Here is a 19,825-nt window from a genome sequence, read left to right on the forward strand (position 1 = left end):
CGTTAAGTTCAGTACTGAAAACGTAAAAAATCTGAGCAACAGTATGATGGGCGTCCCCTTTGCGATAAAAAACTAAAATTTAAAGGACTACCTTCTTCTGTCAAGGCTTCGAAGACATCTAGCCTAAACATCTTCTTCAGCGCCAAGACGCGTAAAGTAAGCTGCCCTTTTCATGTCACTGTGTCCGAACGAGAATCCTGGCAGCGCGAGGTAGCGGAGTTCCTGCAGAAGTGTCTGTCGTACCTTGAGGTTGAAGATCCTTTCCTCATCAGGAAGTCTGAGACCGTGTCAGTGCTCCTTCAAAACGAGTGTCCTGCCCATGCTAGCGCGTTTTCGGTAGATGTCAAGGACTTGTACTACTCCCTGCCGCAAACGCGGTGATCGCAGAAATCGGCAGTTGCACTGATCGTCACGGAGTTCCAGAACTCTAGTGGCATGACTGTTAGCATGTTCCTAGAAATGCTCCGCTTTTTTTTTTATTGCAGTGCACGTTTGCTAGAGTTGACGATAGTTCTTCTCATCCAAAAGCAAGGTGTTTGCATTGGATCCAGCCTCGCTCCTGTTCTAAGTGACCTGTTCTTAGCTTCGTGAGATAGACGACTTCAGCCCAAGCTTGACGGCACCGTTGTTAAAGTTATGCGTTATATTCAGACTTTTTGGTTTTTGTTGCAAAGGTGACGCCCAAAAAACTGTTGCTCAGAATTTTGACGTGTTCAGTATTGAACTTAACGACCTACAATTTGACCATAGTAACCTACTAACAACAAACTAAGGTTTTCAGATATGGAACTCGTGCTGTCGTGTTGGATGTACTCCCCGCGCTCCCGGAGGAGCCTTCTCCCCTTCCCAGTCTGCTCACTCTAAGATAGTTAAGCGCGGCATAGCAAAAACATTGCATGAAAGCCGCTCTGTATAGATCATGTGCACAATAAACCCAAGCCAGCTTTGACGCGCAGGTTACTAGGCTTACCTGTGCGGGCTACCCGACGAAGATCTTAAATAGCGGAGCAGAGTCGATACTAGTCGAATGCAGAATTCAGAAGGTCGCCCGCAAACTATACATTAAGCACATCACGTGTATTCCGTATGTTCACCATGTATCGCACAACCTGAAAAAGATTGCGAACAAAGCCGGCGTCAAGCTCTTTTCTCTTCCGAGAACAGGTTGGGAGGCCTGTGCAAGAGAGCGAACCAGGAAAGTGTAAAGAAAGCGTGTCTGAAGAAACACCGAAATAAATCTGTCAACTGTTGCTGGGGTGTAGTCTACAAGATCCCACTGTCATGCGGCCGTTTTCACATTGGGGAGACCGGACGGTGCGTCAATGAACGACTACGCGAACACGCGAAGGATATTGAAAACCAGTCACGCCGAAGTAACATTGTCATTCATTCCGCAGATTGCAAAGGCTGTGAGGCGTTTCTGAACCGAACCACTATCAACTCCAAATATAGAGATCATACCTCGTGCCTGGTATCAGAGGCTTTTCACATTCGCGAATTTGGTGACTCATGTGTAATCCAATCATCGGTGGCTCTATTCCACAGAAGCTCGGCTTTCTTAATCAGTGATGATTTGATAGCTCCCGAATGCATGTCCCGTCATGATCGTGCCGCAGTTGTTTCCCTTTAGTGTTTTGGCTTGCCATGCTGCTTTGTATTGCCCCCTTCTTTCGCAATAGACCATTTGGTTGTTAGTTCAGCGCACGTGTCTCTCTCTTCTTCTGTCCCGTCCGTCAGCGCTGTTTCGTCGTACCGTTCAACATGAGCCAACCAGCCCGAATCAGTCCTCTCCTTGGATTCCAGCGGCGCTCATGTTTCCGGTTGCTCGCCGCCTCTTTCAGCTGCGGATACGGCTAAACACGGAGATGCCCGTTCAAGTGGACGGCGAGCCGTGGATCCAAGGACCTGGCGAGGTTGTTGTGCTCAGGTCGGCCCTCAAGGTGAGCATTCCCGCTTGCGCCGACATCATATGCCGATATACTTTGGAGCGAGGGTGACCCACGGGTGCGTAGCTCGCAGGTTTTGCGCCGTATCCTCAACGCCTGAGTTGCTCTGCTGATTTCTCAAGCCGGTAGGCGTTGAGCAATCACGGCTGCACATCTCGCGGAGTAGAGTGTCCCGCAATAGTCACATATCTCTTCGTGCTTTCAATTCTTTATTTTTTTTTATTTTGAGCGCGCATGTTCGGAAAGCAACGTCAGAGCTAAGCCTAGAGGCCCATGCCTCCAGCGTTCTGTCCAGTTTCAGCATTTGAACTGAGGCGATATCCGCAGTACAGGCAGTAGTTTATGCAAATGATGTCAATGCAGTGGCAAACTTTTTGAAAAAAGATGCCATTTCCTAAGCTGAGTTCGGCAGCCGTGGGACACGTTCGTCTGAATAGTTTAGAGCCCTAACGCAGGTTACCCCCATCCTTTTTGCTTTGTAAGTGGTTACTGCAAAAGTTAAGTGATTGTGCACAATTTTTTAAACGTATTTAGATGCAAAACGTCGTATGTACATGTTCCTATGTATAGAACAGTGTACCTTGTAGCCAAATTCACACATTGGAGGATAGGTCCTAACTAGATAGCTGTCCGCTTAATGACTCATGGTGTGCCTTTGGGTTTAAAACTAGGTCGCAGTGAAACAAAGTAATGTGTTAATGTGTGACAGCTTTGGCAGAGGAACCGCCCCTTTACCTGTGTTGGTTTGGTTGGCGCGTACTCAGAATGGTTCATCAAATCCTTGCCTGCCTTGCACATCCTCTGTATGCTTCCCCGGAAAACACATAACGCATGTGTCGTGAATGCTCCCTAAGACAACTTGTCCCCTCTCATTTTGATTGTTTTTTCTCCTGATTTTAAGCCATGTTTTTTACGTGATTCCAAGCTAATTGCGAGGTTCTTAGCAGTTTTGCTCTTGATTAAATAGTTTCTAATATCCCGTGACACATACAAAAGTAAGTTGTTTCATTCGCGAGAAGTCCGCTGTCGTTTTCGACTGAAACAGGATTGGTTTGACACCGGGGAGCTCTTTTACATTGCTCTCGTTGCAAAATAAATATACATATCTATATATTTCAGTTTCGCCTTTAGCTTAAACATTACTGATTTAGGCTTGTAGACATAGTAAAGGTAAAAACAAAGGCTGGTGGATAAGAAGTTGACTTAAAGTTTCGTCTCTAATAGGGTCAAAGGATGTCAGAAATTTACCATGTAGCACGATTGAAACGACAGCTACTCGTCGCAATCGCGACAGCTGCGAGTTAAAGCCTTTACCGCTAAGATATCTGTAACGTAACGCAAGGTTTATTGCCTTGAAAACATTTTTCCCATCCTAGCTACGATGAAATACGGATTACAGTGTGGCCATAGGAGGCAAGTGGGAGTTATTCGCTAAAGGACTTCGTTAAACGCCGTTGAGATACATTGGGTTATGATGAAAACAAAAGCACGCAGGATAATGACTGTGGAGGTATCGGTTCACTCTGTCCGCTATCAGCCTCGCACGCTGAACATTGTTTTAAATCAAACGAGTTGTAGTTTGGTGATGACACTAGGCTCTTAGCATTTTGCATTAAGCACTTTCCTGCCGCTTAACTACTAAAGCCACGCTGATTCGTCGTTACGTTGCCCAGTGTGCACACTACTTAACTACACGTTTGTATGCGTTTAAATGAGCAGTGGATTCATGGTGCCATAGGATTTTAAAAAAAGCCTTACCAAAATGTTGCGCTCTTCTATCGAATCTGTATCATGACGCAGTAAAGCAGTTTATACTGTGGAGACGAATTAGAGACACTTAAGGAGTTTCCGAACACAAGACTAATCAGTGCGTTGATGAGTCGTATGTTCGTTTCTCTAAAAGCTGCACTGAGCAGGAGTATAGCGAGCCCCTGCATTGAGGTCATTTTAATGAGGAAGTTTTATTGTGACTACACTGGAGGCAGCGAATTTTTTTCTTGAGATATCCCTAAAACTATTAGCGTTCCTGGTAGGTTCAAGGGTTACATGATATACATTCTTACAAGAAACAATAACCGTTAGTTACGTACACCAGAACCGTGCCTTATTCGCGTAAGTACACTCGCGGGTACCGCGCTAACTAAAATACAAGAGCTTGACCTGGAGGGAAAACAGCACAGCATCTTTTTTTTTTAGTAAGCTTTATTTAAGATGTGCGTGTATTTAACAGACACTGTTTGCCGACACCGCTAAGGTCATATTTCGACAAAATTTTAACATGTGGAAAGCAATATATGATGGAATATCGACTTAGTAATCAACAATGGAATCAATACCAGCATCCCAGTAAAGTATGTAATAGACTGATTCAAGGTTACAAGCTTCCAGGCATCTCCACACCAGTGACAGCGCAGAAATGTTCAGTGTACGGCTTCTTTTGAAGCTAAAGGTTCGATAAGATGAACGCATCATTTCCACAAATTTATTGCGCCTTCACTCGTTCCCTGCCGTGCTCGTAACTTCTAAAATACGCGCCCATTATTTCGCTTTCATTGAAATGACAGAGGAAACGAATTACAGACTCAGAAAAGATCTCGCAGCAGAAACCTTTGGGAGAAGCGAATGTTTTGCGCTCAGTTTGTGTCGCATAAGGCATGCCTAAGTGCCAAACGCAGGACAAGCCATATGTAAGGCACGGGGGCCTAGATATTGTACATTGGTTTTTCTGCTTGGTTTCGTGTCACCGCTAGCCAAAGCACTTGCACACTTTGCTTGCCGCCTTGACGAAGGGCCATTTTCGAGACCCTCTCACTCACTGTTCTCTCCTTTCCCTTTCTCCTCCCACCCGCTTCTTCTCCTACGCCTCCTTGTTTCACCACGTTGTGTCACCGTTCTGCCCACCTTTCTTTTCCCTTTCTCTTCCTCGTTTTTTTTTCTTTCTCCCTTCACTGTTCACGCTGCGTCGGATTCGAACCTGCGAAAACCTTCGTGCGATCTTTGTCGCGCGCAAAATGGGACGTCAACAACAAAACAATTGCAAACGCACCCGTGGTCACAACGCACATACCATGAACAAAAATAAAAACATCCACACGAACGCAAAACCAACACGAACACACCTACCGCAACGCGGCGCCACCGTCGCGCGGTCGTGTTTTGCACCGCCAGGCCACCATGCTCAGGAAAAGCAAGATGAAGCGGCGCAACACGGAGCCCATGCTGGCCTCGTCGAGCGGCGAAAAGTCGTCCGAAGACTGACGAGGCGGGCAGCGGCCCCGGCACAAGACGACGACGACGTCAACGACGACGGCGACCAGCAACGCTGGTGCGACCGCTGCAGTGCCGCCCTCTGTGGGGCGATCGCGCGGCGGCGAAGCCAGCGGCCGGAGGCACCGGCGGGATGGCACCCCGGTTGCCCACGGGGTGGCGCTGGCTTTCCTCCACGCCTGCTGTTGCGGCGCAGCCTACCTGCTCGGGCCGGGCGAGCCTCCAAGCGACGACGGCTGAACTGTTGTTTCTGACTCCGCGCCAGCCCGAACTGTTTCTCTCTGAATGCCGCTGCTATAGTGCGGGGTATGCTGGGGGAGTGGGAGGCCGAGGTTGTGAAGGGCTGGGGGCGATGCAGACAACGCCCGGCAAAGAAAAAAACAAAAGAAACACTATGGCCGCCGACCGAATAACGCCCGCCTTTCGTCAACTGCTGCTCCACTACCCACTTCCCGGGGACAACGAGCTCTCCGCCAGGGAGCGCACCGTGCAGAGGCGGACAAAGGGACAGCGCCGCTCACTTCTCACTCTTCTCTATTCTCGCTCTGTTGTTATCGATCTATCTGTCTCTCTCTATCTTGCCTTGTTTGTACGAAAAAAAAATGCAGTCTTCTCGAACACCACCGCTATGCCCTACCCAGACCACCGACGACGACGCTAGGCTTGTTCGAACCCCCTTCACTCAGTTCTTGTACAGGCGGCTGCGCGCGCCTTCTTCTCGGCTACTCCCTGAACCAAAGCCTCCTACGGTTTTACATTGATGATCAAGCACGTTTCCGGACGACCGCCTTTTTCCGCACCGGGAAAGGCACACGCACTCTGCTGTTCTCTTGGCGTGGCGCAATATGTGTGTATGTGTGTGCGTGTGAGTTCGCGCGCTTGTGTGTGTGTACTATGACGCAGCTAGCGTGGCGTTGGCATTGAGACTTCTGAGCCTGCCGACGCGCGGTGTCGTTCCTAATGCATCCGGATCGCTTGTAGGTCCCTACAGTTTAACTCCTGCGCCGCTCGACTCCATTGACGAATGCGTACAGCGACCTACAGAGCCGCGACGGCTTCAGTTCGCTGCGCATGCCAGAGTTAGAATTAAAGAATAGGCTTTTCTAGCCGACGTTGACAGTTGAGAATCTGCTGGATCCTGGTAATCCCGACGCCTTAAGACTAAGGTGGTGGTCGGTATAGTCACGCGAGACAGGATTACCTAATAATTCCGGCACCAGCCTTTCACCCTTTGTTTCCGATTTCCTTATTTCATTCTGGCCAATAGCAAGTTTGCAGGGATCACTGCTAAGCGCCAACGAATCATTGCACGATGCAGGACTTGTTTGAAACTCGGATTTTCCGCGCTATCCGGATGTCTGTTTACCGGGCTTTCCAGGCGAACGCAAACGGATCAATTCAGATCCTCGCAAAGCTGCGTAAGACTTGCCCCCAAAAGGAGCAGCGTTACATGTCTTCAGGTGCTAATCTCTCTTGACGACGCGTGCGTCTATATGGACGATGTGCTTAGGCAGGTGGCGGTCCCGCCTTGCTTCAGATTGTGCGAGTCTGGTCACGTCTATGCTGTGACATTACCTGTTGTCAGCACCAATACCCTTTAGGATATCTTTGTTTTATATTTATTTTTCGGCTGTAGAAAGCGCGACGAGCCGATCCTAAGCGCGGTCTTCTCAGCCTAGCGCTTCGTTTTCCTGTCGTCTGCAGTCCAGGCCGGCGATCCTTCTCATTCAAATGTATTTTATTTGTTCTTACTTTTTTGACAAGGGCGCAAAACAACTTCCCTGCCGCGAAGTCAGACATTATCGCAAAACTTATCCCTCCGAAGACGTAAACATAAGTGGGAACTTCCAATATTTCCCAGCATGTTGCGGAAATAACGCAAAATGTTTTGGGTTGGTTACCTACCCGTCGGTAGCGTTTGGCGATTGAACGCTTTTCGCGTGTTTAAATTTGGTCTAAGTAAGTCATTTTCCTCACTATCACTTTGCGTTTAACTTCTTCCTAGTTTCATTTTCTTTTCATTCCTTTGCTATTTTTTCCGCCAATCCTTTTATCCCGTTCGATTAAGCCAAGCGAGCGTCGATAGGCCAGTTTTTGTGGATTAGAAGACGGCGAGGCACTGGCGATCGCCCAATCAAGATAACCGGGTTCGTCCTTCCCGAATCCCCTTCTTTCTTCCCGAATTCCCTTTCTTTCAAACGACTGGTGTCTCTCTCACTGGCTCTGTACTTAATATCTTAGTGACGCTAGTACTAGCCACATATCTAGTACAGCAGTTGTGATATACAGGGCGTGTTCTCTAGTCGCGCCGAATTAAACTATCATGGTGTCGGGTTATGTTCTTGACTTATTAATCGTTTGAAGTGGCAACTACGTATAAGAAGATGGGACAGAACCAAGTTATGGATTTATTTCATCTGGTTTTCGGAGCTGACCTTTGGGTGACCCATTTTCAACTACGTGCATCAGCTACAAATTTAGCGCATTCAACTCAACTTATTTAACAAGCACATCCTGATGAAAACAGGTGAATCGGTTGAAATAGATTTCTCGTGTGCGTCGTCCTTTACGAAGCTGCTTGTCAAATTTTATAGTCTGAGAATCCTGTTGGAATCCTCTGTATGTTATCTAATTGTGACGTCTCTCACAATGCAACGCTGTAAAACACCTTAACCTTAATTTTTTTCTTGCCACTGCAAAATTTGGCGCAACTGAAGAATTGCCCTGTATAGAGCTTAGCAAACCGAAGTGTATGAAAGGCATTGCATATGAGAAATGTATATGAAATGTATATGGGGAAGAAAAAGATATCGAGACAAATAAGAACGGCGATGTTTTTAAATATATTTTTCACACGTGCGCATGCGCCTTCCGTTTTCGCCACGTGCTGAGAGTGTATGGGCGCGACCATTATCTGCTAGTTTTCTTCCTGTTTAGGCTCGAGCTTGTACATTGCGCTCGCGTAGTGCACTATCGCTTCGCGCCCCTTCTTTCATTTTTGTTTTTAAAGTTTTTCAACATACACGCAGCTCTGTGCTTTGAACGGTCGTGCGTAAACATGAATTCCTGGTTGGTGCGTCGGACGGGTGAGGCGGAATTTGAGACGAATGCGTACATAAGAGATAGAATGCATTGGTCTATACGTGCACACACATGTGCGATGACCCTCTGCGCAGTTTTTTTTCTAATAGGAAAGCGTTATTATGCAACCATACGAGTGCTAATGTTCGCGGGCGCGGCCCCGGTCGAATGTTACGTTGAAAATAAAATATGGACTTGCGTGAAGCAGTCTTTCGAGTAGTTTTGAATGGTCCACCCTCAACGCCCTCGACCGCTCCACTTACACAGTGCGGCGAGGAATGGTCCGTTAGGCGAGATTCTCAGCGATTATCCTTCATTTAGTTGCTCACACACACAGCCTTTGCTCTCAGGTATCCTTATTGGCCTGATTTTTCAGCTTGACTGTACTTGTTTTTGTCGCTGAGTTCATGTTTGGTATGTTATGATAGGTTCAGGCTGCAGTGTTGGGCGGTAGTAACAGCAGTGGGCAGCTTCGCGTATTTTGTGAAATTATTGAATTGCTTCGCATGCTCTTTCTTTTTTTTTTTTGTTCGCTCTTGACTTCAAAAGCGATACGGCTATTGTATAGCCAGTTTCTGTGCATTTATCTGGATCGGCCTAAGAGACGCTATCGCAACTGACATGCATAGCTAAGTGTCGTTGCCGAATTGGTTCTGTATACGCTTCCACGGAACATGCTCCTACCACAACAGCCGCTTTCGTGGATTACTCAAAGCCGGCTCGAAGCCTAAGCTTTTCAATTTGACGAAATGAATGCCTCTCTCTTCGGTAAGTGCAACCAAGGAAAATTCCTCACGCGACTTATCAGAAACACATTCGTCAAGCATGCCAGTAATCGAACCGTGACTCAGTACGTTTCTTACGTCGCGATGAGCGAACTGCTTTATCAGTTTCAGTGGGCACGATCCGCTAGCACTCGGGTTGTTTACCGCACTGCCACTGACTCTCGATTAAAGACCGTATTTCTTTTCGCGCTGTAGTGAAGTGATGGGTTTTCTTTTCCCGCTATAACGAAGTGATGACCTGTTCGCTGACAGAGTGAATGTAGCTCCGTCGATCTGCGATGAAGAAAAATATCGCAGACTGCTTCCTCATCGAGCCGGTCAGTTTACAACTTTTCACTTGTTTCGAATCACCGATATTTTTGCGCGGGGGGTCAGTCCACGGAGTCCAAAATACAGATAGCTATATTATCGAGATGAAACGACGGAAATTATTCATATATTGTAATTGTGGGTCCACGCACCTATCCGGATCTTGTAGGCATGCTTTCTCGGAGCAGGAGGCTTCTCGCGAGGGCGTCTCAATAGCGAGCTGCGACTTGTTACCATTGACCCTAGGAAGAATCTATATCAAGGAATATTTTTGAAACTGTGAGCCTGCTTGATTTTACTCTAGCTAGACTTAATAAAGACGTAATAGAGACATTCTAGCTTAATTCAGCAGCAAGAATAAATGCAGGCTCATTATAGTGCCCGCGTGGTTCTCATGCCGATTTTGCACCCCCTATGGCGTCAGATAGGCAGTCTTGGGAATCATTTGTACTAGAGGAATGCATGATTCCGTGCACTGCATCGCAAAGACAGCAGATAGGTTTCTGCTAATAATGTTCGCGTCAAAACCAGGTTTTATTTTGTCCTCAGTATTTTTATTTTTCTCTCTAGATTATATGCCCAAGGCCCATTTTGAAGGTTGCTAGGGTAAACGGTGCTATGCTTGTTCGTTCTCCGTGGCTTCAAATTCTCATCTTATTCAAGCAAGGCATGCAAAATGTCGGCCATTCGTCATTACATGTCACTCATTACACGTTAGTCGTGAAGTGTAATGACGTAATTCGGAGGTGCAGCACGTCTCGTCCTGAAGTAAATAACGAAAATAGGAAAAAAATTGCGATAGCGGGTTTGAGTGCTGGTCTCGGTTCGACACCGAATGCGGTACAGCCACAGGAAGTAGCCTTGTGTAATACAAACACTTCGGTTAAACGAACACATTTACGAGAAGCGCCTTGCGCTGGACACGTAGAACCTCAAAGTTCGCTTTTCATCCTTCCATTCCCCCTTCTTTCATCCCTTTCTTCATGGAGTGTTTCGGGCCTCCATTTTGAGTGGAATCTACCGCGCCTTTCCTCTCCTCACAACCTCCTTCCCCTCTCTTATCCACGTACTTCTTTTTTTTCTTTTCTCTTATCTGGAGCGCAACCGCCGTAAAATCGCTCTCAGGCAACTGCAGAAACTCAACAGCTTCGAAAGACGACAAAATGAGGGACGCGCGCAATGCCGGAGTCTTAACACTTGATGCGTGCGTTGAAACACAGACGCGCTTGTTTATTATTTATTTTTGTACAGACGTTTCGAATACAGGTGTCTCCGTTCGCAGCGCCCTCTTCAGTCCTGCACTTTGAGTTACAGACATATGTGAATGCCTTCGCGAAGCGCGAGCCGCAATAGTCGCGGCGACGACAGTTCTTTTGCAGTGCGTGGCCGCCATCTTGTCTTTTCTTTCACGCCCCCTGTCTCTCTCTCTATCTATCTATCTTTCTCTTTCTGCGAGGAGTGTGTGAGTGTGTGCGTGCATGCGCGCGCGTGTGTGTGAGTGAGCGTGTTCTCGTGCGTTGAAAGCTGTAAACGGGTGGCGCGTGAGTATGTATATCACCCGAAGGTGGAGGGGCTTGTATATAGCGGTCTATACATAACAACAACACTACTTATTTGTATAGCTAGGGTGTTTTCTTATCTATCGGAGTTTGGATCTTGTGCACCTGACACGACGCTGCGGTGGCGAACGACGCGGGAAGAGGGTGAAAAAAGAAAGAAGAAAAGAAAGGAGGTGAAGGAAGAGGTTACATACCGCCGCCACACACCATTCATTCGGCTCTCTAGGTTTATATGCTTTGTAGAGTCTCTTTCCTAGTCTCGCCAGGCGTCACGTTTAGGCAGTCATGTGCAATGCACACAATGTGAATATATATAACTTGATAATTGATGTTCTTCACGGCGATGGTGAACATGTTCGGATGCGACGTTAGCAGGTGGTTGGTGGTGACGTGCCACGTGCAGAGGCGGTGACGGTCGCCAGAGTCTTTGTGGTCTTCTAATCACGCTCTCTCAACGACGGCAGGTGTCGCCGCGGTTGCATTTTCACGCTACGTAGGGTCCAGTGACCCTGGGGCGCGGAGGGTTTCAGAGAGGAAGTGTGTACGAAGTAGAGCTCTCTTCAATGCCGTAGGTATGTTAATTAAACTGCAGTTTTAAACACGACTCAGTGTGTGGCAATGTAGGTTATGTTTCAAAAGCGACGCCTGCCCCTGTATAGCGCCGGTCGATCGCGATCGTGGACACAAACTTACAAGCGAGAATTCCGGCAAGATAACAAGGAAACAAGCAAACGAGAAAAAAAAAACTATGTTTCGGTGCAAATTGTATAGTATGTGTTCTGATTTCCGTTCTGTTTTTGATGCCTCGAGTGTCCATACGAAGGTTCTACCTGTAGTGTGCGTAAGAGAGGTTTGGTTGCTACCTTCTCGAATAAAAAAAAAAGTTTAAGCACTGCGCTGTAAGTTGTGTGTGTGTTTGCGTCTTGTGTTATTTGTTCACAAACGCATACCTTCTTGTGTGAAAGCATCCGGTGTGGTGCTCTCATTTAGTTCGCTGCACATGTTGCACTTGCGTAGGTACACTACAATTAAAACTACAAATTAGGTGTCACCCCTGCGATCGGACTAAACAGACATAACGTGGCATAGGCCTCTGTGACGAGTAGGCCGTCCAGATAATTAGGCTGTTCGCGTCTGCAGACTAGTTATAGTTTCACGTTTCATGTGATTACTAGACGTGGAGGCCACGCGTGGATTCCGTTCACAGTAGCGCTGTTTCGTGACTGATGAGGACGAAAAAAAAATATATAGAGGCCTAAACCGCGAGCACAACTGACAAGGAACAGCACTTCTTTCAACTAACTCAACCACGTATATAATCACCATGAAAGCAAAAATATACGTGAAGAAAAAAAGAGAAGGAAATAGCACAAGACACCACAAACAGATAACATCGAAAACACGGTGACAGTAAAAACATATATCATGCCAAAAAAAGTCGTCAGGTCACTCATGAGGTGCTCTGCTCTGTCGTTCGCGTTCGCCTTTTGGTGCTCCTCGTTTGTGCTTATATCAGTTATAAAAAAAGTTTTCCCAACAAGCTCAGCGAAATGTTTAATTTACATCGGATACAAAAATGTTACAGCCCAAGGAGGGACGCTTATTGGACGCCAATCGTAAATAAACGCAACAGCAATAGTATGGCGTTCCTACCTTATGCCAGGACTACCGCGCAACCAGTGCAATCACTGACAAATGCAACACAATGTCATGTTTGGCACATAAAATTTTAGGCAGGAACTGTCTATAGACTGTCCATAGACTGCCTACTGAAATTATTCGCAAAGGGAGCCTGAGCACACATTTCCTTCCCAGAAATGGTAAAGAACTTAACTTCTATCACATGGTTCAACTATACTTATTCCGCCGCGTGGACTATCGCAAACCCCGAAGACGAGCTGTCGACGTTCTTAGCTTTCAGTGAACCATTGAATTTACTCCGTTTTCGAGCCCATGGGTTTCTTTCGACGAATAGGTTCGCAACCACGTACTCCCTACATGTAATCCCGTTGCAAACCATTACATGCCACGGAGCTGGGCCACTTGCTGAACTTGATCCTTTGTGGACGGGGGAACGAAGGGGCGTGACCTGTTCATTCGACCTCTCTCTTGTTCTGCGCTTCCCTTACAACAATGGTCTATATACAGTCAATAGACTTCTTATAGACTCTATTGCCTTCCTATAGATATTCCTTTTTTGTCTATTCATAGTCTACAGACAGAAGTCTACTAAAAGTGTGTGGCCATAAATCTATAGATTGTCTATAGGATTTGTATTGCCTATAGACTATTCTCTAGGGTTTGTCTATAGGGAGTCTATGGTCTTTATAGACAGAAGTCTGTGCACTGCCCATAGACTGTCTAAAGAAATTTTCGTAAGGGAGCTGTGTCTGCAATGGAAGCTTTTGGTCCCAGCAACTCTTGGTTATGTTACTGGATACCGTGGCTTCAAAAGTCAGAAAAGAAAGGCAGTCGAAGATGAGGTTTTCGCTACTATAGAAGCTCATTATGGCAAAAGAAAATTAAAGCAGGCACGCCGATCTAAAGCTGGGCCTGTAATGAGAAAATCATTTTGGGTTCCATACGACAGCCTTGTCTGCAGCAGGAACACTGACTAAACGTTAGCTTGGCGCTCTTTGGCCTTAGTTGCCCTTGCACCATAAAAACCTAGCATCATCACTAAAGGTTAGCGCCAAAGTGAAAAAGACGGTTAGGCTTCCCTGCGCAAGCTCTGTCCACTAGAATTCCCTGTTTCCATACTGAAGCCTTGCTAACAGTATGGCCGCTGACTAAAAGTTAGGGTTAAAATGAACAAAAAAAAACACGCTTTAGCTTTCAAACGGAAGACTTGTTCACTGGATGTTCACGTACGCTTCGACGAGGAAGCTCTGCTCGTTGCAGTGAGCAAAGGCTTCTTCCTTACAGGAGAGCCCGAAAAGTATTTTACTCTCTTCATTTTAACGCCGTGTTTCTGCTCAACTTTCCTTTTGACGTGAACTGACCATTCGACCAAATTGAATTTCGTCGCACCTTTAATATCAGAAGTACATCACTCGTTTGATTACTCGCGTCGCTGGCTCCCTTCCGCACTCTTAATTACCTGGGGCGCTACTGACGCCTGTGGCCATGCTTTGTGACGATAAATTTCCAGATCCATTCTTATTACTTCTTTGTCAGCCGTCGCTTGTGCCTTCAGGGTTAATAGCCATCAAAGCAACACTGTTCGACACACCTGTTATCAAGTACGGGATAGAAAAACATGCTTTAAGAATGCTGCCACTGATTTCCGACTTCGCACGGGGCCAAACTCGGTCTGACAAGGGCGTCTTTAATTGACATTAAGAGTGTATACCTTGGCGCCAAATAAGGTAACACACATCGTGCGGCTAAGTAGTGTCCACAGTGGCACTGAGTACAACAGATAAAAGACACGACGAAACGCACCCAGACCGCACACATACTTCACCGCCCGTCACAGGAGTACTCCGCCTCTTCACTCATACAGGAACCGATCATTTGAACCTACACAAGAAAGTTGAAAAAAAAAAAAGAACGCAAGGCAGCGAACAAACCGTCGCATAGGTGGAGGTGGTGGTGGTGGTAGTGGTTTTATTAAAAATAATAGTAAAACGGAAGGAAAAGATTTTTGCTAGCCCCGGCATCTGCCATCGATACTGAAGCACCTGAGCTGGGGCAGCGGAAATGAAGGATCTGGAGCCAGATTATCAAAGCTGTTCATGTGTCTTCTGACCGCAAGGTTGCCTGCAGCTCTGCAGTTGAGGCAAAAAGCGCGAGGTGTTAGACAAGGCAAGCATCATGATTGGAATACGCGCTGGCTAATCACTACAGCCGATGAGACCATAGCTACGGTCGTGGCTTCTGCAAATCCCAAACAGGTTTTACGAAAAACAAGACATACGGGCAGCGTTCCGAATGCGGACCTTCGATTTTCGACCTAGACGGTGTTGTCAGCTACCCAACATTGTTTGGAACTCTGCGTAGAAATAAAGCGCATTTGAAAGCAAAATTGGAACCACAATACTTTAGTCGTCCTTTTTGTTCTCTTCCAACGGACTGGCACGCACGTCGGCTCGTCTGCACCAAACACGCCTGCATGACCCGCTGCTCCGCCTGATACCGTAATTTCAACCACGTAACTGACTGACTGTAACCGGCTACTGCACAGTTTGCACCTGCAACGTGTATGATTAATCCCTCGCTTGTGTTTCGTTCCGTTCTTTCTCACACGAGTCTTGCGTTGGCCCTGCATCTCGCACCCTCATCTTGCAACGCTCCTCGTCTGAGTTGTCTTTGGCCTGACGTTACCTTTACCATTCCGTTTCCGTTATGCGATGCTATCCCGACGTCAGTTAAGGGCACACGTATGCTATTTGCATCCGAGGTATGCATTGGTTCCCACATTGTTTCGGTGGGCTCTGCCTCGCTCGCGTCATCCAGTGAATGACCCGAGAATGTCGTAGCCGTGCACAGAGGCCGACTGGGACTTTCTTTTGCCTTCACACAAACAGATTATCTTTTGGGCAAAAACAAACTGCAAGAGGTAAACAGTCTGGGGAAAATAAATGACCATACGGGAGTGTTAGTAGCACGATCAGGTGATTCCATCGAATGCACACTGGTGAATAAAGTATACGTCCTTAATCCACAACACCTAGGCCTTTTTGAGAAATCTTAAGTCGACAACGCAGAAACCGATCAGGCTTAACGAGGCTTAACACTCGAGTGCATCATAAAAAGGAAGGAACTGAGCAGTGCTTCCTATGTCAGTCTGCCTGACACCTTGTTCTGAACACGTGGTCCACTAGTTGCTAGCACTTCATCCCTGGACGAGAAAAAAAAGCATGAAGAACGACGAAGAAACACTCAGATGCACTGTGCGTACAATCGCGCTCAATATAACCTGCAACACGATGGCGGTGATCGCACTGCTTTTTGCACTTTGTAGCAAATCAGTTTTCGTGATATAACATTAACACGTGGGGAACACGCGAGGGTGCTACAGGAATGGTCACGCGTGAGGCCGACTCCTTTCCTGTTTTCTCGCCCAGGATTTTAATATTGTCACGTGACTCTACCTCCTTGCTGTTTCTTTCATTATCGCAAAAGACGTGGCAGGGCCTCATTCGGTGGATAGCGTCGGACCATCTTTCACTCAGATCTGTGCGTCTTACATCAGACCTCCCAATCGCTAACTTTGCACCCGAGTGCACATGACGGAACACAGCGCGGCCGCGACTGTAACGCCGCCTCGTGGCCAACTAACAAACAAACACAACACACACACACATGCGCAAGTCGTCCACGCTCCACTTCTTTCCTCCCTCTTTCATCCTCTCTGCGCACACTCTTCTCTCGCTACTCTATCTCTCTTTAGCGTCGAGAAGACCGGCGCCCTTTCTTTAACGTTTTCTCTCTCGTCCTCCTCCTGTCTCTTTTCTTTTTCTTCATTCTTTTCCTGTCCGCTTTCTTTCTTCCGCTTCTCTCTCCCCCGGCCACTCCCTGTCTTGGCTTCCCTTTCCCCCCGCAGGCCACGATGCTCAAGAAGAGCAAGAGCAAGATCAAGCGGCGCAACACAGAACCCACCATGTTTCTGGCAAGCTTGGAAGGCTCGCAGCAGCCTCCGCCGACGACTAGCACTAGCCACACCATGGGGCCCTTCTGAGGGGGTCCCTCGGTCTCCTCGTGGGACGCTTTCAGCCAGGACAGCTAAATCTCTCCACTTTGCAGTGCGTGTGCATCTTCACGGGGGGCCCCTCCCCTGTGCGTGCTTGACGTTGCTGCGGTGACGGACCAAGAACCGCAGGCTCTACGTGCTCGGGAGCAGTCTCTAGAACGTTGGCTCTCGAGTCATCTCATCCCTCTTCCGTGTTTTGCGGTACAGCCTGTCGTCGAGCAGTGTGTGTGTTCCACGACTTTCCGCTCCGGTGCACAGGCATCGTTCCGTTTGGCCCAGAGCGAAACGTTGCTGATCATGACAGCTCGAAAGGAAGCTGCTTTCTGTAGTAGAGCGAGATGCCGAACTGAACAGGTGACCCTTAGGGACGCTGCACTGTGAAAGTGGACTGCTAAAACTGCACGTTTAGGCCTCTCGGGCAAATCGCGATAATTACGCTCGACGGGGGTGTTTCGAAGAAGCGCTTCGTGCTGGCTTCCTGGCTAGACGCAGTCAGGTGCGATGCGCCTTGGCGCTATGCTTGTTCGGGCACCGCTTGCAGCATGTAGTAGCCAGTGATCTGTCGCCATCTTGGCCTAGCTTGTCACACTATGCAAGTGCGTTGTAAGATCCCGTGCTCACTTTCGCAGTAGCAAGGAACAGACAGACGATGACTCAGCATGTGCAGACAGACGCTTACGCGTGCTTTAGTGGCTGTACACACGCTCTTCAGGAGTCAGGCATAAAGCAGAAAGGCAGCCGACGTTGGCGCCCCCGTGACGATAAGACTGTTTCTTTTTTGTTCCCCAGAAGCTAGCGTTTCAGGTGCAACTAGGCGTCGGAGTGCACTTCACGACCCTGTGCAGAATTGCTCGCAGACGATAGATGATTACGAAGCTCTGACGGCGAAGCTTCTCGTGTCCTGTGGCCCGCAGCACATCGCAACAGTTGTTGCGTCTTCTGCGTTTCGTGAATTCCGAGAGCGTTCTCCGGTTCTGTTCACTCCTATCTCAACGCGGATAGCCCGCGTCTTCGCGCGTTTGTGCTCGTAAATATTATCATCTAACGTTCCCTTAACGTGTCTTGTCGTGTTAGTGCGTATCTCGTGGGGGGAAAAAAAAGCCATAGAGGCTCTGCGGCTTGCATCTTTCTTGTTTTCACTCATTTCAACGTGAAGTGTGCCGTGCCGTTCCTCAACGTCTTTGTCCGGCTGAGGTAATACAGCGGATTATGTATTGCGCAAAAGACGGCGCCGACCCTCGCATGATGTACAGAGGCCCGTGGAGGAGAGCCCGTCACGTGTCTCATGCGGGACTCGCTCCTATCTCTGCACTCTTCTTCTCGGTCTTTTAACTCAACCATATCCGAGTCATTCCAGCCTTTGGATGCGTACAAACACAGAGAGAGAGAGAGTACACGTAAACTATATAAACATATATACTTTCGCTCCGATGTGGTTTGTTGGTCGTGTTCGGTGGCATTCTGGGCGTTTGAGCGTCGAGTGGGCTCACCTGCGTTACAGCTCTTGCTTTTTGTAGGCTCTCTCTCTATATATACATATATCCGTATCTGTAATATGTAAATACGGTAGCTGTTACTACAAGGCTTTGTCCCTGAGTTGGCGATAAAACAAGTGATCGTAGCTCCAAGTATACATGGTCAGACATTTCATTATTCGAGGTGTAGTTACAGAGTTTTCTATAGAGCACGTGTTCGTACACCCTGTACCATTCAGCAGGCTATTCTCAAATTTAGGCAACTATAGGGAAACACCCACTTTTAGCAAAACTGTATATATAGACGTGTCTAACTTTTCAGCTGGTGTTGTGATGGGGAAAATCAACAGACGCGCCAAAGCGGTGGGGCACTGTTCGTCAGCGAGCCAATTGTTCACTGGCGGTTGCCGGGACAGGCGAAATGCGTGCGGCTTTGAGAAGAGCATTCTGCACAAATGTTTTGATATGCAATAGTCAAATGCATTTGCTCGCAATGACTTACTAAAGGAGGATTTAAAAGCGACGTTGAGGCCAGCCCTTGTTCGCACCTATTATACAGAACCGCCAGAATATTTTGGTTAGACGGCGCAAGAGTAGGCTGTTGTATAGAACGGCATGCACTGTTGTTTTTTTTTTTCTTCGCCGCGTTAAGTGTAGAAGCTGAAATGTTTTCCTGTTCAGCTGAAAGTATATCTCGTGGAGATAACTTATATGGTTTCTCAAGGACCGTTTCTTAGACGTCTGTGTGTAGCCTGTCAGTATAGCGACTCGAGATTGCGCTCATGTACAGCTGGTCACAGAGTGTAGTGTGCGCCCCGTTCACGTCATCAGGAGGTCTAGACATTGCAGGGCGTGAACCATCGATGCTTGGGAGAAATTTCAGGACAAATTGATGATGGACAAACATCATACGAATCCATTAATAAAACAGCAGTGTACCTTATCATTCAGATATATGAACCAGGGGTCGGAATGTTGAATGACTGCTATATCTGAGAACTGGGCTTAAATAAACTAGAAACATCGTGACAGCTTCTGGATCTTGTAATTATACCGCAAAATGCCAAAAACAGCTCTAACTTACTATAATGCGTTACGGTTGTGGAATGTTGGTAGTCGTTATACCAAGAGTTTATGAAGGGAAAAAAAAACTTTGTTCTGCTACCGACTTTTCGACTGTGCCCGAGACGCTGAAGTTGATCAGTCTACATTACCAGCCTTGTCGCATGCTTCGAATTAGCACACATTTCCATGTGTATTCGCCCGCCATTACTAGTCTGATAGCGGATAGCGTCGACCCCTGGCGGCGCCCGAGAGAAACGGATAACTCACCCTGTCTCTCCTCATTGGGCAGCTGTAAAAATAAACGAGTGGTTTCGCGTTCCCCAACTAGATGCCGTCGTGTGTACTGCAGCCCCAGGCGCTACCGCACGGAAAATTCCACGCCAGTCAAGCCCGCTTCCCGTATAAGAACCGGGCCACGCACTTGTGTTGTATCCCGCACAATTAGCCGAAGCACACAATCCTCGCTCACCTCTTGCATGGGCACAGTTGAATGAACGCGCTTGTGCCGGGAGCAATCCTCGCTTCAGTTCAGGCGTAGCGTAACGTAGGAAACACAGGTGGCGATTCTAGATAGACACACAGCCGTGGTGAAACACACTGCTTCGTAGGCGTGCTAACAAAAAAAAAGAGGTTTGCAAGGCGC

The 19,825-nt window shown here is 47.5% G+C and overlaps 1 protein-coding gene across 2 annotated transcripts in view; it reads left to right on the forward strand.

The window, feature by feature from the left end:
• Positions 1–19,187, forward strand: part of LOC144099029 (diacylglycerol kinase theta) — a 70,633-nt gene extending 51,446 nt beyond the window's left edge. Inside the window, exons 18-19 of one of the 2 annotated variants that reach the window (XM_077632034.1) lie at positions 1,842–1,940; positions 16,496–19,187. In XM_077632034.1, the coding sequence (XP_077488160.1) occupies positions 1,842–1,940; positions 16,496–16,630 (234 nt within the window). In that variant the 3' untranslated portion in view covers positions 16,631–19,187. Of the gene's footprint in view, positions 1–1,841; positions 1,941–5,114; positions 11,843–16,495 lie in introns of those variants that run through there. The other variant, XM_077632035.1, reaches the window with a different exon arrangement.
• Positions 19,188–19,825: the final 638 nt, after the last annotated feature.

This window comes from Amblyomma americanum, chromosome 7 (genome assembly GCF_052857255.1).
Source record: "Amblyomma americanum isolate KBUSLIRL-KWMA chromosome 7, ASM5285725v1, whole genome shotgun sequence".
In the NCBI taxonomy this organism is placed as follows: Eukaryota; Metazoa; Arthropoda; class Arachnida; order Ixodida; family Ixodidae; genus Amblyomma; species Amblyomma americanum.